The sequence below is a fragment of the Mustelus asterias genome, chromosome 1 (assembly GCF_964213995.1).
Source record: "Mustelus asterias chromosome 1, sMusAst1.hap1.1, whole genome shotgun sequence".
Lineage (NCBI taxonomy): Eukaryota > Metazoa > Chordata > Chondrichthyes > Carcharhiniformes > Triakidae > Mustelus > Mustelus asterias.
In genome coordinates, this window is record NC_135801.1 from 62,067,260 (window position 1) to 62,094,132 (window position 26,873).

Consider the following 26,873-nt stretch of genomic DNA (forward strand, 5'->3'; position numbering starts at 1 on the left):
CTTCGTAGAAACATAGAAAAACTACAGCACAAACAGGCCCTTCGGCCCACAAGTTGCGCCGAACACATCCCTACCTTCTAGACCTCCATCCTATTAAGCTCCATGTACTCATCCAGGAGTCTCTTAAAAGACCCTATTGAGTTCGCCTCCACCACCACTGATGGCAGCCGATTCCACTCGCCCACCACCCTCTGTGTGAAAATGTATGACATTATTTCCCCTTTCAAGATTCACCAATCAATTCACTAAACAACCACAGAAAGGTTCCAGTAAAATGATGATGTCCATTGTTGGCATCTGTTTACAAATATCATCCAATATATATGCAGCCATTAATATTATGAGCAGCAATGATATAATGCAGTGTTAGTTTGTGTGCGCCCTATCGGCGATCCCACTGTGACAATTACACAAACCAGAAAGTGTAAATTTTATTTTAATGGCATTGTGCAATATTGTTGGTTTGACAGGAAAATATCCCATTAGTTATTTCTAACACTGTGCAGATGACAACACCGATTTTAGTGACTGTCTCAACCCCCATTAACATGTTCTGTACATTGCACCACATGGACACAATGATAGTGAATTCATATTTGGGGGTAGATTCAATACTTTAAACCCAGATAAACTGCACATGACTTTCTTCTACATGGGCGCATGATATTATTCAATATAATTATCTAATGCAAGTTGTGCAATTGAATTCTATTGTATCAGTAATCTCACAGAGTAGAAAGATCAAATGACTCCTGAGCAATAGTGTGGAATGATTGAACACTGTCAGTGAGAAGCGTTGGAGCCCTCAGATGTCTCTGTGCAACACAACTTTTAAGAGGCCAGAGGACAAAGACTGAAAGGTTCACAATTATTTCTGTGTTTTCATGATTGGCAAGTCTGAAGTCTTTGCTGATTGCTGCTTCTCACGACAATATATTTTCAATGTCAATGATCCAACATAACTTTATCACAAAATTTCAATACCTCAACAAACTCTTTAAAAATACCAAGATAGAATGGGATAGTAGTAAGTAGATAAATTAACCAGATTGTACATGATTCTAAAGTCTTTTATATGGACTACAATGTAAAATAGGTCAACAGATTCATTATGAGCCTATTATACACTTCTGTCCTTGCAATCTCACCCCACAAAGCCTGCTCACAGTAAACTTTCATTAGCAACAAAATGAACAGCAATGATTCCACCCTCTATATTTGCAAGATAATTATGAATGACAACAACCATCTAACCCAATTCATCTTGTGCATCGCGGCATGACATATGTAAAAATGGAACAGCAATAATCATGGGGGATTTTAACTTCCATATTGATTGGTCAACTCAAGTCGGACGCGGTGGACTTGAGGAAGAGTTCTTAGAATGCTGTCGCGATAGTTTCCTCGAACAGTATGTTACAGAACTTACGAGGGAGCAAGCTATCTTGGATCTGATCCTGTGTAATGAGACAGGTAAAATTAATGATCTCCTTGTGAGGGATCCTCTTGGAATGAGTGATCACAATATGGTTGAATTTCTAATACAGATGAAGGGTGAGAAAGTAGGGTCCCAAACCACTGTCCTCTGCTTGAACTAAGGGGGTTACAATAGGATGAGGGCGGAGTTGGCTAATGTAGACTGGGAACACAGACTAATTGGTGGGACAGTTGAGGAACAATGGAGGATTTTTAAGGAGATTTTTCTCAGTACTCAGCAAAAAATATATTCCAGTGAAAAAGAAGGAATGTAAGAAAAGAGATAACCAGCCATGGATAACTAAGGAAATAAAGGAGAGTATCAAATTAAAACCCAATGCATACAGAGTGGCCAAAATTAGTGGGGAACTGGAAGATTGGGAAGGCTTTAAAAAACAACAGAACTACTAAGAAAGCAACAAAGAACTACTAAGAAAGCAATAAAGAAAGGAAAGATAGATTATGAAAGTAAACTAGCACAAAATATAAAAACTGATAGTAAACGTTTTTACAAATATATAAAACGGAAAAGAGTGGCTAAAGTAAATGTTGGTCCCTTGGAAGATGAGAAGGGGGATTTAATAATAGGAAACGAGGAAATGGCCGAGGCCTTAAACAAGTTTTTTGTGTCGGTCTTCACGGTAGAGGACACAAATAGCATACCAATAATTGACGGTCATGGGACTGTAGGGGGTGAGGACCTTAAAACGATCACTATTACTAAAGAGGTAGTGCTGGGTAGGCTAATGGGACTAAAGGTAGACAAGACCCCTGGTCCGGATGGAATGCATCCCAGGGTACTAAAAGAAACGGCAGAAATAATAGCAAATGCATTAGTTGTAATTTATCAAAATTCACTGGACTCTGGGGAGGTGCCAGCTGATTGGAAAACAGCTAATGTAACGCTACTGTTTAAAAAAGGAGGTAGACAAAAGGCAGGTAACTACAGGCCGGTTAGCTTACCATCTGTAGTTGGGAAAATGCTGGAATCTATCATTAAGGAAGAAATAGCAGGACACCTGGAAAAGAATGGTTCAATCAAGCAGACGCAGCATGGATTCATGAAGGGAAAGTCATGTTTGACTAATTTACTGGAATTTTTTGAGGATCTAACAAGTGCGGTTGACAGAGGGGAACCGGTGGATGTGGTGTATTTAGATTTCCAGTAGGCATTCGATAAGGTGCCTCACAAAAGGTTGCTTCATAAGATAAAGGTACATGGAGTTGGGGGTAAAGTGTTAGCGTGGATTGAGGATTGGCTATCCAACAGAAAGCAGAGAGTCGGAATACATGGGTGCTTTTCCGGTTGGCAATCAGTGACTAGTGGCATGCCGCAGGGATCGGTGCTGGGGCCTCAACTATTTACCATATACATAGACGATCTGGAGGAGGGGACCGAGTGTAGGGTAACAAGGTTTGCGGATGACACAAAGATGAGTGGGAAAGCAAATTGCGTGGAGGACACAGAGCGTCTGCAGAGAGATTTGGATAGGCTAAGTGAGTGGGCAAGGATCTGGCAGATGGAGTTGACAAGTGTGAGGTTATCCACTTTGGAAGGAATAATAGTAAAATGGACTATTATTTAAACGGTGAAAAATTACAACATGCTGCTGTGCAGAGGGACCTGGGGGTCCTTGTGCATGAATCACAAATGCTCAGTTTGCAGGTGCAGCAGGTAATCAAGAAGGCAAATGGAATGTTGGCCTTTATCGTGAGAGGGATGGAGTATAAAAGCAGGAAGGTCATGCTGCAACTGTACAGGGTACTGGTGAGGCTGCACCTAGAGTACTGTGTGCAATTTTGGTCCCCTTATTTAAGAAAGGATATATTAGCTTTGGAGGGGGTACAGAGAAGGTTCACCAGGTTGATTCCGGAGATGAGGGGGTTAGTTTATGAGGAGAGATTGAGTAGACTGAGCCTGTACTCATTGGAGTTTAGAAGGTTGAGGGGAGATCTTATAGAGACATATAAGATAATGAAGGGCTGGACAGGATAGAAGCAGCGAGGTTATTTCCACTTACAATGGAAACAAGAACTAGGGGGCATAGCCTCAAAATACGGGGGAGTCAATTTGGAACAGAGTTGAGGAGGAACTTCTTCTCCCAGAGGGTAGTGAATCTTTGGAATTCTTTGCCCAATGAAGCAGTAGAGGCTACCTCGTTAAATGTGTTTAAGTCACAGATAGATAGATTTTTAACCATTAAGGGAATTAAGGGTTATGGGGAGCGGGCGGGTAAGTGGAACTGAACCCACTATCAGATCAGCCATGATCTTATTGAATGGCGGAGCAGGCTTGAGGGGCCAGATGGCCTACTCCTGCTCCTATTTCTTAATTTCTTATGTATTATGACCATTCGGCTCCTTGAGCCTGCTCTGTCATTTGATAACATTGCTTATGTTATATCGGTGACTTTAAGCAAACAGTATTTAATTGGCTGTAAAGCAATTTGAGACATGGTGAAAGGTGATGTGTAAATGTAGGCTTTGTCTTAATTTCATTACAACTGCGTGCAATAGGCAGTGACTATAGCAACAATGAAATTGGAGGCCCAATGCTGATTCTCTAAGGATAATTAATCACAGAGTGATCAACTGATGTTAGGAAAGTGGCTACAAAAAATCATTACATTTGCAAAACAATTCAACTCTATAGCTAACCAAGCCCCCAAAACACCCACCAAACTTCCCCCCGTCCCCCACACACCATTCAAACTCCCTCAAACCATCCCCGGCACCCACTTTAACCTCTTCCCAAATAAGCACTTCAATCTATCCCCAAATCTCCTCCAATCTCCTCACATAATCCTCGAACTTCCCCCTGCAACCTACTCCCAGCCACCCTCCAACATCCCTGCCAAACCAACCCCCCCACCCATCCTACATACACATGCACAACATTCAATTGATGGTAAAATTGCAGGAATTTCACATACTATTTTTCAAGTTAGAGCATTCTTTTGATTGTTACTTCAGGCAGTTCTAAATTAGTTTTTTTCAAGTAAATGCCACACACGCACGCTATGCACACCTGTCCCGCATAATCCTGCACCCATATCTTATGTATATATTATATATATCCTGCATACATACATTAATCGGTTCATCTACATTTTAGGTATCCAGCCCGATAAATTCAAATAGGCAACATTAGACCTCCAGGAGCCTCGCGCATGTTTCTATATAAATCATCTTTTCACCCACCCTACTACAAACAAGTGGACACTCAACTGTTGGCCGCCTTATACTTTATAAAATGTGCCCACGAAGGGATATTGAACCTACCAGGACAATTTGAGGACACTCCGCCTCTTCATTGAAGAGGCCTGAACAATCTCAATCCCCATCCACCACCAGCTGCCTGTACCTGACTGAACATGTGTTTTTAAAAAAACTTTCTGCTTTAACTTGTCTCAAATCCTCCAAATCAATGGTGTGACCAGGGGCACACACATGGGCCTGTCCTTTTGTGGAACATTCTTTGTTTCAGCCCTACTCTGGACCCGTCACTCTTTTTTTGGTACGTTGGTGATTGTATTGGAGTTGCTTCACGCTCTCGTGTGGACCTGAATAAAAAGTCAATTTTGTTTCCAATTTCTACCCCTCCCTCACCATTACATTGGGTGTCTCTAACACTTCCTTCCTTGACTTTTCTGTCTCCAATTCTGGCAATGACAAACCCACTGACTCCTACAGCTACCTTGACTACACCTCCTAACACTCTGTTCCAGCATGGACTCCATTCCATTCTCCCAGTTTCTTCATCTCCATTGCATCTGTTCTGATGATGCCACCTTCCACAAATGCTTTTGACATTTCTTCCTTTTCCTCTCCCCAGCCCCTGGTTGACGGGACAAGAAAACACATATTCCCCTTACCTCATCTGTCAGCATTCTGAAGGAACTATTCCATCCGTAACACCCTGGTCCACTACTCTATCACCCACAACACCTCATCCCCTTCCCACGACAGCTTCCCATGCAATAACAGGAAGTGTAACACCTGCTCTTCTACCTCCTGCCTCGTCGCTATCCAAGGCCCCAGACATTCCTTCCAGGTGAAGCAGTGATTTATGGTGTTATGAAGCGGAGGTTGCTCCCCCCTCTCAGAACTAACAACTAACCACTCAAGCGGAGTACCTCGCCTCATAATCTGTAAAAGTGAGTGTGAAGTGGTACGGTCTGCCCTTCAGCAACTTTTAGTGGTTAAATCAAAATAACTCCCTGACACACACACTCTAAAATCAACAAGTAACAATTTATTTATCTAACTAACAGTGAACATGTTAATTAAACTATTAGCAAACCAAATCAAACACGATTCCAATGGAATGATGTTCAGGTAAATACAAAATAAATACAAAAGGGGCGGCACGGTAGCACAGTGGTTAGCACTGCTGCTTCACAGCTCCAGGGACCTGGGTTCGATTCCCGGCTTGGGTCACTGTCTGTGTGGAGTTTGCACATTCTTCTCGTGTCTGCGTGCGTTTCCTCCGGGTGCTCCGGTTTCCTCCCACAGTCCAAAGATGTGCGGGTTAGGTTGATTGGCCATGCTAAAAATTGCCTCTTAGTGTCCTGAGATGCGTAAGTTAGAGGGATCAGTGGGTAAAATATGTAGGGATATGGGGGTAGGGCCTGGGTGGGATTGTGGTTGGTGCAGACTCGATGGGCCGAATGGCCTCTTTCTGTACTGTAGGGTTTCTATGTTTCTAATTCCCATTTATTAACAAAAAAATAGAATTTTAATCGCTCTCTAAACTACAACTAGGTTTTGTGTCCTCTGGAATATTCTGGACCTTCTCTGTTGATTCTTCTTTCTTCTTTGATACCTTTGCTATTGAGATGGTGCTTTCTCTTAAGACATAAATGAAGCTGAGGACTGTTACTCTGGCAGATGGCAGTTGCTCTCTGCTTTTGTCCCACTGCCCTCTTTTTATACTTGTGATGGCATGTCAATGTCCCCTACAGTAGGATTGGTGCTAAGTTGCCAAAGCCATCAAATTTAAATTTATAGGTTCTTGGTATCTAAGTGCCTAATTTAAATTGATTGGCTGAATTTTAAAAAAAATTCAAAAGCCTGAATGCCTGTTGAAAGCCTGTTGCCTTGGTAATACTGCTGTTTGGCCTTTTGATACAAATGTTTCATTTTGGATGTTTCATTTTGGGCACTCTATATGTACTTGCACTTTTTAAAACTTTCTAAGCACAGAAAAGCATCACTTTTTAAAGGGTCCATGCAATGCTTTTTCTCCAGCATTTTACAATTTTACAAACACCAATCTACAATTATTCTACTCAACTTTGCAACAATGGGTCCTTCTTTCAATTTAGTCTGTTGTATTCGGTGCCCACAATGTGGTCTCCTCCACACTGGGGATACTAAATATAGACTAGGTGACAACTTTGCAGAACACCTTCACTCAAACCGCAAGCATAACCCCAATCTTCCTATTCCTTGCCACTTCAATTCACCACCTTGCTCTCATGCTCACATTTCTGTCCTCATCCCGCTACAATGTCACTGTCACTGTCTGTGTGGAGTTTGCACATTCTCCTCATGTCTGCGTGGGTTTCCTCCGGGTGCTCCGGTTTCCTCCCATAGTCCAAAGATGTGCAGGTTAGGTTGATTGGCCAGGTTAAAAATTGCCCCTGAGATGCGTAGGTTAGCGGGTAAATATGTGGGGGTAGGGCCTGGGTGGGATTGTGGTCGGTGCAGACTCGATGGGCCGAATGGCCTCCTTCTGCACTGTAGGGTTTCTATGATTTCTATGAATGTTCCAGTGATGCCTGATGCAAACTGGAGAAACAGCAGCTCACCTTCCGATTAGGAACTCTACAGTCTTCTGGACTCAACATTGGATTTCAACAACTTCAGACTATAAGCTCTGTCCTGCATTTTGATTGTCCCCCCCCCCAACTGCCAATCTGCATCTCATTCTCATGCTTTTGCTTCCAGACAGTGCTGACCTTTATTCTGCTATTAACACCTACTCTGCACCAAAACTTTTGGCTTTAATACTATCAATACCACTCCCTTTGTATTGTGTTCCTTCACATCTTTGTCATTTAATATCTCTTGCCCTCTAATTTATCCCTGACCTTCTGTTTCACTCTAGCTGCCACTCCTTCTTCAACAGAATTAAAACCATCACATTTCTACCTCTCCAGTTCTGAAAGAGAGTCATATTGGACTCAAAACATGAGCTGTGTATCTGCCTGCACAAATGGCCTCAGGTCGGCTGTGTTTCTCCAATATGTTTTGTTTTTGTTTCAGCTTTCCATCATCTGAAGTATTTTGCTTTTATTATGGAGTTATTATCTGTCTATCTGTTTGGATTTAATCTCAGTTGTTTGGGTTTAATATCAGTTGTTTGGATTTAGTATCAGTTGTTTGGGTTTAATCGCAGTTGTTTGGATTTAATATCAGTTGTTTGGATTTAATCTCAGTTGTTTGGGTTTAATATCAATTGTTTGGATTTAGTATCAGTTGTTTGGGTTTAATCTCAGTTGTTTGGGTTTAATATCAGTTGTTTGGATTTAGTATCAGTTGTTTGGGTTTAATCTCAGTTGTTTGGATTTAATATCAGTTGTTTGGATTTAATCTCAGTTGTTTGGGTTTAATATCAGTTGTTTGCATTTAGTATCGGTTGTTTGGGTTTAATCTCAGTTGTTTGGGTTTAATATCAGTTGTTTGGGTTTAATCTCAGTTGTTTGGATTTAGTTTCAGTTGTTTGGGTTTAATCTCAGTTGTTTGGGTTTAATCTCAGTTGTTTGGGTTTAATCTCAGTTGTTTGGGTTTAATCTCAGTTGTTTGGGTTTAATCTCAGTTGTTCAGGTTTAATCCCAGTTGTTGTGGATTTAATCTCAGTTGTTTGGATTTAATCTCAGTTGTTTGGGTTTAATCTCAGTTGTTTGGGTTTAATCTCAGTTGTTTGGGTTTAATCTCAGTTGTTTGGGTTTAATCTCAGTTGTTTGGATTTAATATCAGTTGTTTGGATTTAATCTCAGTTGTTTGGGTTTAATATCAGTTGTTTGGGTTTAATATCAGTTGTTCTGGGTTTAATCTCAGTTGTTTGGGTTTAATATCAGTTGTTTAGGTTTAATATCAGTTGTTTGGGTTTAATATCAGTTGTTTTGGGTTTAATCTCAGTTGTTTGGGTTTAATATCAGTTGTTCTGGGTTTAATCTCAGTTGTTCTGGGTTTAATATCAGTTGTTTGGGTTTAATCTCAGTTGTTTGGGTTTAATCTCAGTTGTTTGGTTTTAATATCAGTTGTTAATATCAGGGATTTGTTCCCAGGAGCAGGCTGAGGGTAAGAGAGTGGGTTTTCTGACTTTAATTAATTATTTATTTTTTTGTTTCCTTACACTCTTATTAACTTTTCACTGTCTTACTTGACATAAAGTGTCCAGTATGAGTGTGAAACCAGTGTGTTGTTCCCAGTGTAGGATGTGGGAGGTCCTGGAGGCATCTGGCCTCCCGGACATCCACATCTGTGAGGGGTGTGTCGAGCTGCGGTTCCTGAGGGACTGTGTTAGGGAGCTGGAACTGCAGCTCGAGGATCTTAGGCTGATGAGGGAGAATGAGGAGGTGATAGACAAGAGCTATCATCAGGTGGTCACACCAGGGCAACGGGAGGAGGCCAAGTGGGTGATGGCCAGGAAGGGTAAGGCTAGGGTGGTTGAGAGCACCCCAGTGGATTTGCCCCTGCACAACAAGTACTCCTGCTTGAGTACTGCTGGGGGGGACAGCCCGCCTGGGGGAAGCAGCAGTGGCCGTGTCTCCGCAGTGGAGTCCAGCCCTGTAACTCAGAGGGCTAAGGAAAAGAGGAGGAAGGCGGTATTAATCGGGGACTCGATGGTGAAGGGGACAGACAGGCGTTTCTGCGGAGGTAGGCGGGATTCTCGCATGGTGGTCTGCCTCCCTGGGGCCGGGATCCAGGATGTCGCTAGTCGCGTCCCGGAAATCCTGAGGTGGGAGGGAGAGGAGCCTGAGGTAGCGGTACATATTGGTACCGCTGATGTGGGTAGGAAGGGAGAAGGGGTCATGAAAAGGGAGTACAGGGAATTAGGGAGACAGCTGAGAAAGAGGAAAGCAAAGGTAGTAATCTCAGGATTACTGCCTGTGCCACGGGAAGGTGAGGGCAGGAATGGAGTGAGGTGGAAGATGAATGTGTGGCTGAGGGACTGGTGCAGGGGGCAGGGATTCAGGTTCCTGGACCATTGGGACCTCTTTAGGGGCAGGGGTGATCTGTATACAAAAAACGGGTGGAACTTGAATCACACGGGGACCAATATCCTGGCCGGTAGGTTGGCTAAGGTTACTGGGGAGAATTTAAACGAGATAGGTTGGGGGGAGGGGAGCTAGAAGAGTTGACTAGGATCAAGGAACTAATTGATGGGGTGGAGGATGCAGGGGTAAGGGGAATTACAAAATTAATGGTAGAGGAGAGGGTGCAAGTGAATGAAGGCGGTAATTCAGATAAGGGAGTAGAGGGAGAGGGTGTTCGCGACTCATCAAAGCGGGTCCAGATAAAAGCTGGAATAAGGACACTTTGCCTGAATGCACGAAGCATTCGGAACAAGGTAAATGAGTTGATGGTGCAAATCAGCACGAGTGGGTACGATCTAGTGGCCATTACAGAAACGTGGCTGAAAGGTGACCAGGACTGGGAGATGAATATCCAGGGGTATCAGGCGTTTAGGAAGAATAGACAGGAAGGAAAAGGTGGTGGGGTCGCGCTATTAATAAGAGATAATATCAGGGTAGTACTGAGGGATGACATAGGCTCTGAGGAACAAAACGTGGAATCATTATGGGTAGAGATGAGGAATAGTAGAGGGAGAAAGACACTAGTAGGTGTGGTATATAGGCCCCCAAATAATAATGTTGAGGTAGGGAGGGCTATAAACAAGCAGATAAGGGATGCGTGTAAAAACGGAACGGCAATAATCATGGGGGACTTCAACATGCACATTGACTGGCAGACTCAAGTCGGTAAGGGTGGAATGGAGGAAGAGTTCTTAGAATGCTGTCGGGATAGTTTCCTTGAACAGCATGTTACGGAACCGACGAGGGAACGAGCTATTTTGGATCTGGTATTGTGTAACGAGGTAGGTAGAATTAAGGATCTTATTGTGAAGGACCCTCTTGGGTCTAGTGACCACAATATGGTCGAATTTCTGATTCAGATGGAAGAGGAGAAAGTTTGGTCCCAAACCAGTGTCCTCTGTTTGAACAGAGGGAAATATGATAGGATGAGGGATGAATTGGCTAAGGTAGACTGGGAGAGCAGGCTGGCAGGTAGGATAGCTGAGGAACAGTGGAGGATTTTTAAGGAGATCCTTTTCAGTTCTCAGCAAAAATATATTCCAGCAAAAAACAAGGATTGTAAGAAAAGGGAGAACCAGCCGTGGATAACGAAGGAAATAAAGGAGAGTATTAAAATAAAAACAGCTGCGTACAGAGTGGCCAAAAATAGTGGAGAAACAAGTGATTGGGAAAAATTTAAGAAACAACAAAGAGAGACTAAGAAAGCGATAAAAAAAGGAAGGATAGACTATGAAGCTAGGCTAGCAATTAATATAAAAAATGATAGTAAAGGTTTTTATAAATATATAAAAAGGAATAGAGTGGCTAGAGTGAATGTTGGACCCTTGGAGGACGAGAGGGGGGAGTTAATAGTGGGAAATGAGGATATGGCTGAGTCTTTAAATAAGTTTTTTGTGTCGGTCTTCACGGTGGAGGACACAAATAGTTTGCCAAATATTAACGATAGAGGGTTGGCAGCAGGAGAAATACTTAATACAATTAATGTTACCAGAGAGGCAGTGCTGGGTAGACTAATGGGACTGAAGGTGGATAAGTCCCCGGGTCCGGATGGAATGCATCCCAGGGTATTGAAAGAAATGTCAGAGGTAATAGTGGATGCGTTAGTGATTATTTATCAAAACTCGTTGCATTCTGGGGTAGTGCCGGTTGATTGGAAAACGGCTAATGTTACGCCGCTGTTTAAAAAAGGAAGGAGACAAAAGGCGGGTAACTATAGGCCGGTCAGCTTAACGTCTGTAGTAGGGAAAATGCTGGAATCCATTATTAACGAGGAGATAGCAGGGCATCTGGATAGAAATGGTTCGATCAATCAGACGCAGCATGGATTCATGAGGGGAAAGTCGTGCTTGACGAACATGTTGGATTTTTATGAAGATGTGACTAGGGCGGTTGATGGAGGAGAACCGGTGGATGCGGTGTTTTTGGATTTCCAAAAGGCGTTTGATAAGGTGCCCCATAAAAGGCTACTGAAGAAGATTAGGGCACACGGAGTTGGGGGTAGTGTGTTAAAGTGGATTGGGGACTGGCTATCCGACAGGAAGCAAAGAGTCGGAATAAATGGGTGTTTTTCCGGTTGGAGGAAGGTAACTAGTGGCGTGCCGCAGGGATCGGTACTCGGGCCGCAACTATTTACCATTTATATAGATGATCTGGAGGAGGGGACGGAGTGTAGGGTAACGAAGTTTGCAGACGACACAAAGATAAGTGGAAAAGTGAATCGTGTGGAGGACGGAGAAGATCTGCAGAGAGATTTGGACAGGCTGAGTGAGTGGGCGAGGATATGGCAAATGGAGTATAACGTTGAGAAATGCGAGGTTATACACTTTGGAGGAAATAATAACAAATGGGATTACTATCTCAATGGAAACAAATTAAAACATGCTACCGTGCAAAGGGACCTGGGGGTCCTTGTGCATGAGACGCAAAAGCCCAGTCTGCAGGTACAACAGGTGATCAAGAAGGCAAATGGGATGTTGGCCTATATTGCGAGGGGGATAGAATATAAAAGCAGGGATGTCTTGATGCACCTGTACAGGGCATTGGTGAGGCCGCAGCTGGAATACTGTGTGCAGTATTGGTCCCCTTATATGAGGAAGGATATATTGGCATTGGAGGGAGTGCAGAGAAGGTTCACCAGGTTGATACCGGAGATGAGGGGTTTGGATTATGAGGAGAGGCTGAGGAGATTGGGTTTGTACTCGTTGGAGTTTAGAAGGATGAGGGGGGATCTTATGGAGACTTATAAGATAATGCGGGGGCTGGATAGGGTGGAGGCGGAGAGATTCTTTCCACTTAGTAAGGAAGTTAAAACTAGAGGACACAGCCTCAAAATAAAGGGGGGTCGGTTTAAGACAGAGTTGAGGAGGAACTTCTTCTCCCAGAGGGTGGTGAATCTCTGGAATTCTCTGCCCACTGAGGTGGTGGAGGCTACCTCGCTGAATATGTTTAAAGCGCGGATGGATGGATTCCTGATCGGTAAGGGAATTAAGGGTTATGGGGATCAGGCGGGTAAGTGGTACTGATCCACGTCAGATCAGCCATGATCTTATTGAATGGCGGGGCAGGCTCGAGGGGCTAGATGGCCTACTCCTGCTCCTATTTCTTATGTTCTTATGTTCTATCTACCTTATCAAGCCCCTTCATAACCTTAAAAGCCTCTTATTATGTCAACCCACAGCCTTCAGGAACTCCCAACCATTTTAGTCTTTCTTGATCGCTAATGCAAAATTTTAAATTGTACTTTCAATTCTGGAATTCCACATATTGATGTATGTTTTGAGATTCATGTGGAACACCCGTCTGAATGGTTTAACTTGTCTGAATCATTTATATTTATAAGAGCCTGTTATGCAATGCTGAAAAGGCACTGAGTTCTTCACTGTAGTATCCCTCTTTCTGCAAAGAAAATTTGTTAGGAAAATAGCAGAAATTCTGCTCCCCTGTATCTGTGCTGCATGGACACTTTATTGTAGTTTTTATTCACCTGCTGTATGCATAAGCGAAATGATAACATATCATCATTTATTTATCAGTCGCAAGCTAAAAAGAGATGGTAGACGACTTTATTACAATATCTAGTGTGCGCGCCAATTGCACAGAATTTAGAGAGAATGACCTTGTTGCAGATTACTGCAATGTCTTTTGCATGTTTTATATAACGAGTATAATTCCACAATCATTTTAATAATAAGCTTTATTGCCCTTTTCAAGTGTCATTGATGAAACCAGCATGGGCACAATGTAATAGCTGGCTGCAAGTCATGAATGCAGATTAGTGCACAGACTCAATACAACATTAGAGAGAATTGATATTTATTTCAGTGTCACACCCCCTTTGCCTTTTAGATTTTTAATGTGTCCACAACAATGTACAATGCAGCTCATTGATATGATCAAGTTAAACCCCAAATGATCCCTATGCTTCACAAACATACCCATCCTTAACGACGTGGTGCTCAGCATATGAGTGCAAAAGACAAGGCAGAAATTTTTGCAACCATCTGCAGCCAGAAGTGCCGAATGGAAGATCCATCTTAACCTCCTGCAAAGGTCCCCACTAGCAGATATGCCAGTTTTCAGCCCATTCGATTCAGTCCGCATGAAATCAAGAAAGGACTAAGTGCATTGAGTCATAGAATCTCTACAGTGAAAAAGAAGGCCATTTGACCCACCGAGTCTGCACTGACTCTCTGACAGAATGTCTTACTCAGACCCACACCCCCTCCCTACCCCCATAACCCCAGACATTCACCATGGCTAATCTATCTAACCTACACATCTTTGGACTGTGGAAGGAAACCAGAGTGCCTGGAAGAAACCCACACAGATATGGAGAACATGAAAACTCCACACAGACAGTCACCCGAGGCTGGAATCGAACCTAGGTCCTTGGCGCTGAGAGGCAGCAATGCTAACCACATTGGATAGGGCAAAGGGAGAAAGAGAGACCTTCAGGCACCTGCTGTTGCAGCCAGCCTCAACCCAGCTACCCCCCACCCCTCCAACTATCGTGGGGGCCCGTGGCCGATCACGAGCCCCACACTGAATTTGGGGCTGAGCGTTATGGACGGGAAGAAATGATCGGGATATTCTTTTTTTCTACCTCTCACTGATTGATGTTGGCGTGTTTGTAAAAGTACTTATTTATTCCTCTGCAGTGTAATGATAATCAGCAGCAGATAAACGACGTAATTTCTTGTAAGTTTTAGAAGAAAGGTAAATGTTTATTATTCAACACCTGACTGTGCACTCTCCCACAGACATACAGATACAAACACACCCAAGGAAAAATGATGGTAGTTACAGAGGTAGCACAGGTTTAGGCCTGAGGATTCCAGAGGTCTCTGTTATACTTGCTTTTCCACAAGGTGATGACTTGAAACAATGCAGGCCTGTTTTCCTTTGTGTCCACTGAAGATAAGAGGCTGGAGGTCAAGAAAACAAATTTGCTGTTGTTTTATGCTCATAGTGGTGGATTTCACTTGTTCCACTCCAGTCATGGTACAATGGCGAAACCTTGTAGTGAAGCCCTGGTACACTTATTAAGCTAGAGAGGATAAGGCCAACCTGAGATTCTGCCTACTGGTGTTTCTTAGACAGGATCATTTTCCTTCACTGGCTGCTTCTCTCTGTCTGAGAAGAATGTGCCTTATTAACTTTCCTTATCAGAAACTAGTCCAGGATCCTTCAGTCTCACCGAAGCCAATGTAGTTTTGAATGGCCCACCACCTGCGCCGTGGCAGGAGCCACCGCATCCGGGCCAGAAAATCCCAGCTGTTTCTGTCACGTGACCAGAGCATCTCTTTGCATTGATAAATAGATTCATAAATAATTTCAGATAGTTGGGCCATTGTCAGAAAATGGGGTTCAGATATCATCCATCCACGTGCCATCTTGATGAGATAGAGTTACACTGATTATCTGGATTTCAACTTGGGAATTGAAGAGACTGCAAACAATATTATGAAACCATTTTTAAAAATTAGTTGAAGTGCAACCACAGATAGGGTTATTCACATTTCAATGACTTCCACAAGACTTGTCCAGGCGTGGAGATTAACCCATCAGGGGCGATCTTAGCAAAAACATTGAAAACCTGAGAGAACCGCAAATATTTTGGGGGCGAATTCCCAGTTGCAATCATATGGCACCTAGTCACAAAAGTGCCAGGATGCAATTCTCGCTAGTAGGGGGTGGGGTGGAGCCTATTTTTGCTGGCGAAGCCTGCTGCTGAGCTCTATGGGCACCATTGCACAGGCGCCCGATCTCCCAGTATACTATGTACATTGTGTGTACACAGTGCACTGGGAGATCTCCTGTCACTGCCCTCCCACACCCCACAGACACTGGGGCCTGCCACCAATCTGTCATCGTGCCAGTCTTCCTACCCCATGCTGATCACCACCCAGCCGATCAACCCCCACCCCACCTCTGCAGAGTCCTATCTTACCCCCCCCACCACCTCCCACGAGGCTCCCCTCATTCCCCCATCATGGCCCCTCCCCCTTGACACTGCAGTGCCAGGGCGCCAGGGTTGCACTGTCCAAGAAGGAGTTCTGGCCCTGCCCCGACCACCCGGGGGGGCTTCAATGGCCTCTGCTCCCACTGGTGAGGCCATCACATCTGCTTCCCATTGGTGGTTATTCTCGCTGGTGATGACCTCGACTGGTGAGCAGGTAAGGGCAAGTGAGCTCGGACAATCACGTCCGGGACTCACTAATTACATTTAAATTAGCTAATGAATATTGAAATCGGCTTCGCCCTTTGCGTGTGGAGCTGATTTTACCGTCAAAACAGGGCAGGTAATATCACAAGAGGTGAAAACCCGGGTGCAAATCTGATTTTTTGCCTCTTGCCCGATCTTACCGGTTCTCCACCCCGATCAACGGGTGGGACGAGCCAGCAAGATCGCCCCCGTGATCCTTGCAGTTCCATGTGTATTTTCAGGAAAGGAAAGGTAACCTGACCTCTTGATTCCAATTTGTTTTGCAGAAAAGTGACCATATTAGGTTTATACTTAATAAGTTCATTCATACTTAGTTCATAAGTTTGTATGGCATGAGTAACTCACCTGCTGACTCCCCAAGCCTGTCCACCATATACAAGGCACAGGTTAGGAGTGTAAAGGAATGTGCTTGCCTAAATGAGGACAGCTCCAAAACTCAAGAGGTTCAACATTATCCAGGACAAAGCAACCTACTTGACTGATACCCCAACTAACCATGAAATTAAACATCCACTCCCTCCACACCTGGTGCACAGTGGTAGCAATGTGTACTCTCTGGAAGATGCAATGCTGCAACTCATAAAGTCTTTTACAGCATCCTGATTTGGTAGTAAATCGTTGTTCCTTCATTACCACAGGGTCAAGTTTCTGGAACTCCCTCCCTAACAGGACGTGGCTGTACATGCACCACATAAGGAATTGAATGTAATATCTCCAAATTTGCAGATGACACTAAGCTGGGTAGCAATGTGCGCTGTGAGAAGGATGGTAATTGGCTGCAGGGTGACTTGGATGAGCTGACTGGGCAAATACTTGACAAATGCAATATAATGTGGATAAATGAGGTTATCCATTTTGGTGGCAAAAACACGAAGGAAGATTATTATCTGAATGGTGGCAGTTTAGGAAAAGGGGAAGTGCAACGTGACCTGGGTGTCATGGTGGAACAGTTGCTGAAGGTTGACATGCAGGTACAGTAGGCGGTGAGGAAAGCTAATAGCATGCTGGCCTTCATAGCAAAAGGATTTGAGTATAGGAGTATGGATGTCTTGCTGCAGTTATACAGGGCCTTGGTAAGGACACACCTTGAGCATTGTGTGCAGTTTTGATTGCCTAGTCTGAGGAAGGACATTCTTGCTATTGAAGGAGTCCAGCGAAGGTTCACCAGACTGATTCTCGGAATAGCAGGATTGACATATGAAGAAAGACTGGATCGACTCGGCTTGGACTTACTGGAATTTGGAACAATGAGAGGGGATCTCATTGAAACATATAAAATCCTGATGGAACTGGGCTAGATGTGGGAAGGATGTTCCCAATGTTGGGGAAGTGCAGATCTAGGGGGTCACAGTCTAAGAATAAGGGGTAAGCAATTCAGGACTGAGATGACGAAGAATTTCTTCACTCAGAGTTGTGAGGCTGCTGGGGCCAGTTCATTGGATACGTTCAAGAGGGATCGGGGGTATGGAGAGAAAGCGGGAGTGGGATACTGAAAGTGCTTGATCAGCCATGATCATATTGAATGGTGGTGCAGGCGCAAAGGGCCAAATGTCCTATTCCTGCACCTATTTTCTATGATTCTACGTTTCACAGACCAAAGTGATTCAAAAAGCAGGTTCACCACCACCTTTTCGAGGGCAACTAGAGATGGGTAATAAAGCAAAATACTGCAGATGATTCTAGATAAATTCCAAAGTCTGGCACCATCTGTGGAGAGTGAATCAGTTAATGGGGTGATTTTGAGCCCACACTGCCTCTCTGCAGGAATGATGGCGCGTGCTCAAAATCCAGAGAGTACAATTTGCGCACTGGATATTCAGCGGATGCCAGTGTCTACAGAAGCGTGAACCTAGTGCTTTCAGCTCTCTGAGGGATTTCGGAGATGAGCACTCAAGTAGCCAGTACCCTCCTCGGTGTGCACTGTTCAGGGGAAACCGGAGAGGACTTGGGGCACAGATAAGTTCAACTTGGGGTTGGGGGAATCGCAGAATCGTCATTTGGGGACAGGAGGCGTCATTTGCAGGCCTTACCATCCCTTCATGTCGGGGAACCCCTCACTTTAAAGGAGTTGTGAAAGCTAGTTTGCAGGCAGTACTTCCTGTGCTGTTCTCCCTGGGTTCCTGTCCATATCGCAGCTGAGGGAGTGGCCTTCCTTAATGGAGGCTGGCAAGAGGGTGGGAGGAACATAGCACTGTCATTCTCACACTCCCACAGGGGTGAGGCGCCAGATGAGCATGTGGTTTTCCAAGCTTGGTGGCATGAAAAGACAGGGTGGAGGCTCTATGGGTGAACAAAGTGACATCTATTGACAAACATTCAAAAAAATTTTAATGTACAAGTTGGTCAGAGTTATTAAAGACTTTAGAAACTCGTTTGGCAGAACTCCTTGTGGTCAAAGGCTGGAAGTGAATTGTGAATGCTGACATAGGAAAATTGAAAAGGAGATGTTGACAGGTAAACATTGACTTGGGTTTAGGGGAATGGCAAACACTAACGGCTTTGATTACCTCTGTAAATTGGGTTCAGAATTGCAGGAGATTGGGGTAGGTGAAAAATGTGGGTGAGAGGTTTACCTTTTGACCATAGTTCTACATAACTATGTTATGGTCAAGTGAAATTTTAGATGTCTATAAGGTACAAGCTGGTCCTTCCTCATTCAGGTGCAAACTTTTGACCCGCTTCAATCTAGTGATTTTGTCCATTGGTCCTATAAGATTGGATGATGCAGGATCCAATTCCAGGATCTTCAATGTTAACTGCTGAAAAGGGAAGATGATCTGGTTGGAAAACAAATTTTTACATTGAAAAATTATGAAGGATTGAATGACAAGATTTGTAATTGACAATTATCTTGGGAATTGTAATAAACGTTGATAATTAAATTGAATTTAATGTGGTAAAACTGTACAGAATGCATGCTTTTTTTTTATTCTTTAGCCAACCCTTTCCTCCTGGAGACCGTGTGACTTTTAATGGGAAGGAATGTGTTTGCCAAAAGTGCTCTCAGTTTCTCAACACCAATCCTAAACATGCGCCAGCACATTCACCTCGAAGTAAGTATGTTACCTCTAAACACTGACATCATAATTCTGCCATAACTTAATGCTATTAAACGTAGATCAGTTTAGGTCCAATTCTTTATCTTTCCATTGGTAATTTATGGTATATCCTTGAAGAGAATATTGGAAATATAAATAAAACACAAATAGGCGTGGCCCATGCATTGGCAGATTTCAGATTTTTTTTCTTTAATCTTTCATGGGATCTGGGCATCCCCTGACAAGGACATTTGTTGCCCAGCCTTAATTGCCCTTGAACTGAGTAATTTGCTTAGCCATTCCAGAAGAAGGTTAGGGGTCATCCACATTGCTGTGGATCTGGAGTCACATGTAGACCAGTAAGAATGGCAGATTTCCTTCCTTAAATGATATTAATGAATCAGATGGGTTGTTAAGACAATTGATGATGGCCTCATGGTCACCATTACTGAGACTAGTTTTCAATTCTGCTCTTCTAATTAATTGAATTTAAATTTCACTAGCTGCTGTGGTGGCACTCAAACCTGTGTCCCCAGAGTATTAGCCTGGGCCTGTGGATTGCTAGTCCAGTGAGATTACAACTATGCCATTGTCTCCCCCTGATATATAGCGGTATATGTAATAGGATTGTGATGGACAGATGGGTCAGCTATATTATTGCGGTGGTATATTGAGATTGCTGCAAAATACCATAATGGAACCACTTGTATCCCTGTAATGAATACAGATATTAGATGACTGTAGTCAGCTTGGCCCACTAGAATCCAATAGGCATCTTAATTAACATTACAAGTATTATTTGCCAACCTACTCGCTACTTTTGATATGGGACAATCACAGAATGATTTCATGGATGCTGGAAGAGATGCAGTAACAGCCATTGCAAATTAAATGACAAATATTTCTCATTGGATAGGGATGGATGATCCAAAATTATAAAAATAATAACCACTAGCAACTGAGATTGAAATGGCAGTGAAAATTAAATCCACTCTGTTTTACATGACAGGAATAATCTACATCTAATTATCAGTCACAGGTTATTTGTGAGAATTACCGATATTTGGCATTAGGTAAATATGAACTAATACACTTTTTTGACCATATGGAAATTGATAACATTACATTTACAATTTATTTGAAGTTCTAGCTCCTCAATCTTGCTATTGTCTCAGTAATTCGATTCTTTGGTGATCAATGATCATAATGTCATAAATTTTGTAAGTTGTATTTATTGTGATAAAATATTGGATTATTAGAAGAAAATATTAAAAGGAATTGGCTTTAGAGATTGAATTAGAGTAGATAGCTGTATACTAGAAATGCACAATACACCAAAACTAGTTATACATTTAGTGGTAGAAATTAAAAGGGAGTGCCTCAATCTCTTTCTGTAGCATCAGCAGAAACCAGGAGAAACAATAAATATAGCCATTTATACAATTTCTTTGGGGTTTCTATCTCTAAAACCAGGAAAATCCCAAACTGTACAAATTAGGAACAGGAGTAGACCTTTTGGCCCCTCAAGCCTCCTCTGCCATTCAATAGGATTGTGGCTAATCTCCATTCCACCTACCCCCAAGGGATCATGGAAACCTATGTCCGCTTTCAATAGAATAATGCTTGATAGGAAGGCCCTAAAACATATGGGAATATCAACAGAATTTCAACCCAGCTCCAATTGATCAAATGCATTTGAAGTTCCAGATGAAGAGATTGTGGGACTGAACATTGAGAAGTAACTGAGCAAAGGCAGCATTTTCCATCAAGTGGTGATTAATAATTTTGAGCACAAAAATATTTGTAAGTAAATACATCAACAAAGAAAGAATTGACCTTGCACAAAAATTTCATTTGTCAAATGCTCAAGTTGTTTAAACAGCAAGTAAAGTATCATTCTTCTTTCTACATGGGGACCAATATAAGCAAACAACCAAGACGTCTAATTGAGATATTGGGTAGTTAACAATTATTAGAAAACTAAAGAATACATTGCTTGGTGATTAATGGATGGAAGAGGAAAGCTGTGCTAAATCTTGAAAATGACACCATGATGTTTTAATTTGGTAAATTGCTATAGTTTTCATTCATGAAATGTTTGTTATATATATATATATATATATAACCAGTTTACAGGATTCTGATATACTTTAACCAGAAATTAAATGAACTAATCAAATCCTGCTGTTTGTTGCAGAATGTGGAGGCTGTGGCCTGGAAATAAAAAATGGACAATCCTTGGTAGCCCTGGACAAGCAGTGGCATCTGGGCTGTTTTAAATGTCACACTTGTGGGAAAGCCCTGTCTGCGGAATATATCTGCAAGTAAGTACAACTTGTTTAAATGATGTGGGAGCAATGGGGTAAAATATCAGTTTTAATGGTGGGGAGTATGGAATCATAAACCTGGTGGTATCAGATTGGCTATTGGTTACGCACCTGATCATGCAATTTCCCTTTGCATTTCTTTAAGTAGAAAGGAAAATGGCCCAGGTAAATATCAGGTGGCCAATTTGTTGCCATCTATTACCACTCTCGCCATTGTTGAAAGGTACTTCCATGTCTTGAGAAACCACAAACCCGAAAAACCTAAAAAAAATCTACCTACAGAACTCCGAGTGCCAGTGCTGGAGAAGACTCCACCTCTCCAGGCAGACAGTCACCAAGCTGTGTGTCATGATGAAGGATGACTTGAATTCAATGGGGTTGGATGGCCCATCTATGCCAGTGGTGTTGAAACTTAGCACTGTGCTCAGTTTCTATGCTTCTGGATCCTTTTAAGGATCCACCACTGACATGGTTGGGATATCCCAGAGAGCAGCAAACCATTGCATTAGGGAGCTGACCAAAGCTCTATTTAAGAGAGCTGCCACACAGGTCTGAGAACCAGACTCTGAGATCAGTGGGATTTGGAGCCATAGCTGGTTTTCCAGATGTGCAGAGTGTTATCAGTTGCTCTGTTGGACCAACCTGCATCATTTGTCAACAGAAATGAATTCTATTCCATCAATGCTCAATTAGTGTGCGACCACTAGAAGTAAATTCTGTAGGTCTGTGCCTGATTTCGATACTGCAGCCATGATGGGTATGTGCTTCAGAACTCCCAGGTAATAGATTAATTCCAACCACATTTGCAGCTGTAGGAATCTTTGGTGACAGGGGTTACTCTTTCCAGATATAGCTAATGACACCAGTCAAATTATTTCATTGAGGCAGAGGGACATCACAATTCAAGTCATGGCTTCACAAGGGCCACCATCAAGCAGACAATATTATATCTAAATGCAGCAAGACCTGGAGAATATTCAGGCTTGGGCTGACAAGTGGCATGTAACACAAGTGCTAGGCAATGACCATCTCCAACGAGAAAGAATCTATCTATCACCCCTTGACATCCAATGGCATTACCAATCCCCCACTATCAACATCCCAGAGGTTACCATTGGCCAGAAATTGAACTGGATGAGCCATATGAATACCATGGCCACAGAACAGGTTAGAGGCTAGGAATCCTGTGGCAAGTAACTCAACTGACTCTCCAAAGCCTGACCACCATCTACAAAGCACAAGTCAAATATATGATGGAATACTCTCCACTTGCCTGGATGAGTGCAGCTCCAAAAGCACTCAAAAAGCTTGATATTATCCAGGACTAAACAGCCCGCTTAATTGGCACCACATCCATAAACATTCACTCCCTCCACCACTGACAAACAGTCGCAGCAGTTTGTATCATCTCCAAGATGCACTGCAGGAACTCACCAAGGCTCCTTAGGCAGCACCTGCCAAACCCATGACTGCTATGGCCTAGAAGGACAAGGGTAGCAAACACACGCGAACATCATCACCTAGAAGTTCCCCTCCAAGTCACTCAGTATCCTGGCTTAGTAATATACGGCTTTGCTGGTCAAAACCCTGGAACTCCCTCCACCCAACAGCATTGTGGGTGTACCTACACCACAGGCACTGCAGCAGTTCAAAAAGGCAGCTCACCACCATCTTCCGAAAGGCCTAGCCAGCAACACCCACATCCAGGAGAGCTCTGCAGAATGACCCAGCAAAGGTCTCAGAGATCATCTTGTCTGCTGCACCTTGCCATAACCCAGTCTCTACTTTCACTCTGCCCCATTGCACGAAGGGGTCCATTTCCCACAGTAACCTTCCACATATGTATATCAAGCAGCTGATCTCTGTGGCCTGTGATGACTGTGGTTTAGAGCAATCAGAGTCTTCTACAACAGTGCTTCCACTGGAGACATTTGGGCCACTTTCAGAGGGACTGGGGAGCTCCTGCACCCTTGAAGCGCTTTCAAAGGAGGCTCCTGATATGGCAGGCTGCAGCTCCTCTGGCCTCTCGGTGCACAATGACACATCCCTTGGGGGTGAACCTGGAGGGGTGTCCAGGCACACTATCTGCCTCTCACTTGGCCACTGTTGCAATGGGCTAATGAGCTCAGTGATGGTCTGTGGGTTTACACTCGCACCTGACACCCATTCCGTGAACTGCTGGATTTAGCTCTTCATGAAAATCATCATCCTCTCCATGGAGAAAGCCATGCACTCACATGCCTGAGCAATGATAGAACCCCTGACCTGGATGGTCTCCTCCATAGTCTGTGCATGTCTGCTCTATGCCTCAGGCTGCTCTGCCAGACGCTCCCTGCTCAATGCTGCAATGCCAGCTGTCGACCCTCAGCAACCACAGCCTTCGTCCACAACACCTGTGTTTCAGTGATCCTGAATCAATTTGTGAGCACTTTCCACTGAGGTGATTGTATCAGCGCTGGTGGATGATATGAAGGAAAGATATGACACTGCTACCTCAAAGATGTGGGCACCCTCTTTCTCAGAGGAGATCTGTAGAGATTTTATTATCGGCTTCGACAAAGTCCCTCTGGAGCATGTGCAACTGCGTGGGAGAACCTAAGCAATTGGGTCATATGGACATACAGACGAATTAGGAGCTGGGGTTATTCAACTTCTCTGCCCTCCAAACACTATTTCCTATCCATGTATGCAGTGTGCTTCTATTCTGTCCAGAGATGTAGACACAGCTGTCGCCCTCCCCAATCTCAACACCCATCACTCTGACCTCTGCACCAGGAGTGGGACAGGCACCCTGCTCTTTGGCAAACTCAAGTGCCTCCACCTCAACAAGGATCGGGGTTTGAATATTTGGCCCTCCTCTTCCCACCTTTGTCCTTTCCCAGATGTTGTTGCCCCTTTTCTCCTGCATGCAGAAGGGGAGAATGAGTCTCCAGAGCATGGTGAGGTGGACCCACCATGATGACTTTTCCCTCATGTCCACTCTCATGGGACTGAGAGCACACTGGTAGAGATGCAGATACCTGTCACCCACATGCAGCCTTTCCTCCTGAGGCATCTGCTGTACCAGAGCAGTATGCACGTGGCCACCCTTACTATCCCTTTCAGCTTCGTGTTCCTTCAATTCTGGCCCACCCTGCAACTTCAGTGTGCACATCATTCACTCAAACTCACCATTATTTAGAATCATGGAATACCTACAGTGCAGAAGGAGGCCATTTGGCCCACCGAGTCTGTACCGACCACAATCCCACCCAGGCCCTATTCCCGTAACCCTGCTAATCCCCCTGACATTAAGGGGTAATTTATCATGGCCAATCAACCTAACCCCACATCTTTGATCTGTGGGAGGAAACCCATGGAGACGCGGGGAGAACGTGCAAACTCCACACAGACAGTGACCCGAGGCAGGAATCGAACCTGGGTCCCTGGTGCTGTGAAGCAGCAGTGCTAACCACTGTACCACCGTGCTGCCCCGCTACAATTGGAGGATCTGTTACTCTCTTTCTGCACTGAATCTGATGTCTTTGCTGAACCCCACAGCTCCTTATCCATGTCTTGATCAGTTCAAGTTTCCTTGGTTGGGTGGCGGGGTTTCGTCCTTCATGTGGCTGAGAACAAGATCTCCCACTGTTTCCAGAGAGCCTAGAGGAAGATACTCCAGGGGCATTGCTGAACTGTTGGGCTATCCTGTGTGAGGTCTGCAACAACATCTCTTGTCTTTAACATTCCGGATCTTGTTTCTCAAAATGCTCACTGTGATTCTGAGGGTGCCGGAGGCTCATTTTGAATTTGGAGTGCTTAGATCCACACTTAAGTGATGCCCTCTTCCGCGCTAAGGGGTACTGCTGTGAAATTCTGCTGTCTTACGCAATACTTCTATCTGATAAACAGTGAAAGGGTATTTAAACTCTGCAGGCAGGACTAGCTGCCATTTAAAAACAGCACCAACAGTTTTTAAAAATTAATTTACGGGATATGGGTGTTGCTGACTAGGCCAGCATTTATTTTCCATCCCTAATTGCCCTTGAGAAGGGCCATTAATCACAGCAGAGTGAGACATTTCATGAAAGTTGGAAATGGCTTTTAAAAATGTCACAAAGAAATAGAGATGAAATCAACTTTTTCTACCTCCACATTTATATGATTAGAAGCTAGAAAAATTACATATTATCCAAGGTGTAGGCCGTTAAAATGTGGGGAAAATATGTATGTTTTATGTTGGTGCTTAATTTGTCTGGACCAGTGTTTTGCAGCGAGTCAGTTTGGAACAAAATTATATTGAAGATAAAGTTAAACTTTGGTGGGGAACAGGTGTCAGTGCAAAGGCAAGTTGAATTTTACCACCAGACCCCACCCCTTGTATTGCCTCACAGTGCAGTATAGTTTGAATTTAAGAATACAGCGTACATATCCAGATCCTGTATATTGTACTCAGCAGTTTTATTTGTATCCTGTAAAGCTAAATGATTGATGATTAAATGGTACAGTTGAATTAGTTATGAGTTTTAATTAGCTGGTTGAGATATGAACTTGAAATGACCTTGTTGTGCTGAAGGGTTTGTCTCTCACAGAGACATCCTTGGGTTACTATTGTGACATGATGGATAAAAATCAGGTGTCAGGCTGATTATTTTGCAGCTTAGATTGAACTTTTTTTTTAGTGAAGCCTCTAAGGTTACATAGTCAACAAGAGTAGTCTCTTTCACACATTAGCATTAGTCTTTTGTAGCTTGGAAAATAATTAGAAACCGAGTGGCTCCTGCATGCTGAAATGTTAATAGTGAGACATCATCCGCATTCAAAGATGTGTCCGGTCAGGATCCAATTTTCGTACTTAACTGATACATTGCTCAAAGTGACAGTCAACCTTTTTCCATTGCTGCCTGTCTAAGACAATGAACGATGTTCTAAAGACGAACTATGACTGCCATTGGTTTGGAAATGTGAGATGCAGTAAAAAAAAATGTTTGCCCAGCTTTGGCACTGACATTGAATTTGAGTGCCTTAGTCTTTAATGCTTTAAACTTTCCAGGTTTAACCGCTGAGTATGGTTAATGTAAGTGCTATTATTAGGGTAGAATCCACAGAATCCCTACAGTGTAGAAAGAGGCCACCCAGCCCATCGAGTCTGCACCAATCTCTGAAAGAGTATCTCACACGGCCTTCCCTTCCGTTCTATCCCCATAGGCCTGCGCATTTCCCATTTCTGTGGGAGAAAACCAGAGCACCTGGAGGAAACCTATGCAGGCACGGGGAGAGCATGCAAACTCCACACAGTCACCCGAGGCTGGTTTCGAACCAGGGTCCCTGGTGCTGTGAGGTAACAGTGCTAATGACTGCTGTGCGAACCACAGTGCCACTGTGCCACCCTGGTTTCACTGCTTTCTGTGTCTCCAGAATGTGAGGGAACTTCAATCATTCAAGTACATATTGTGTAACGCTTTTTCATCGGAATGTTGCAGCTGCATGCACAAATACT

At 43.5% G+C, this 26,873-nt stretch overlaps 1 protein-coding gene across 1 annotated transcript in view; it reads left to right on the top strand.

The window, feature by feature from the left end:
* ablim2 (actin binding LIM protein family, member 2) overlaps positions 1-26,873 on the top strand; it is a 357,715-nt gene that overhangs the window by 156,180 nt on the left and 174,662 nt on the right. Inside the window, exons 4-5 of the mRNA XM_078213235.1 lie at positions 18,967-19,082; positions 21,265-21,391. Of these exons, the coding sequence (XP_078069361.1) occupies positions 18,967-19,082; positions 21,265-21,391 (243 nt within the window). The remainder of the gene's footprint in view (positions 1-18,966; positions 19,083-21,264; positions 21,392-26,873) is intronic.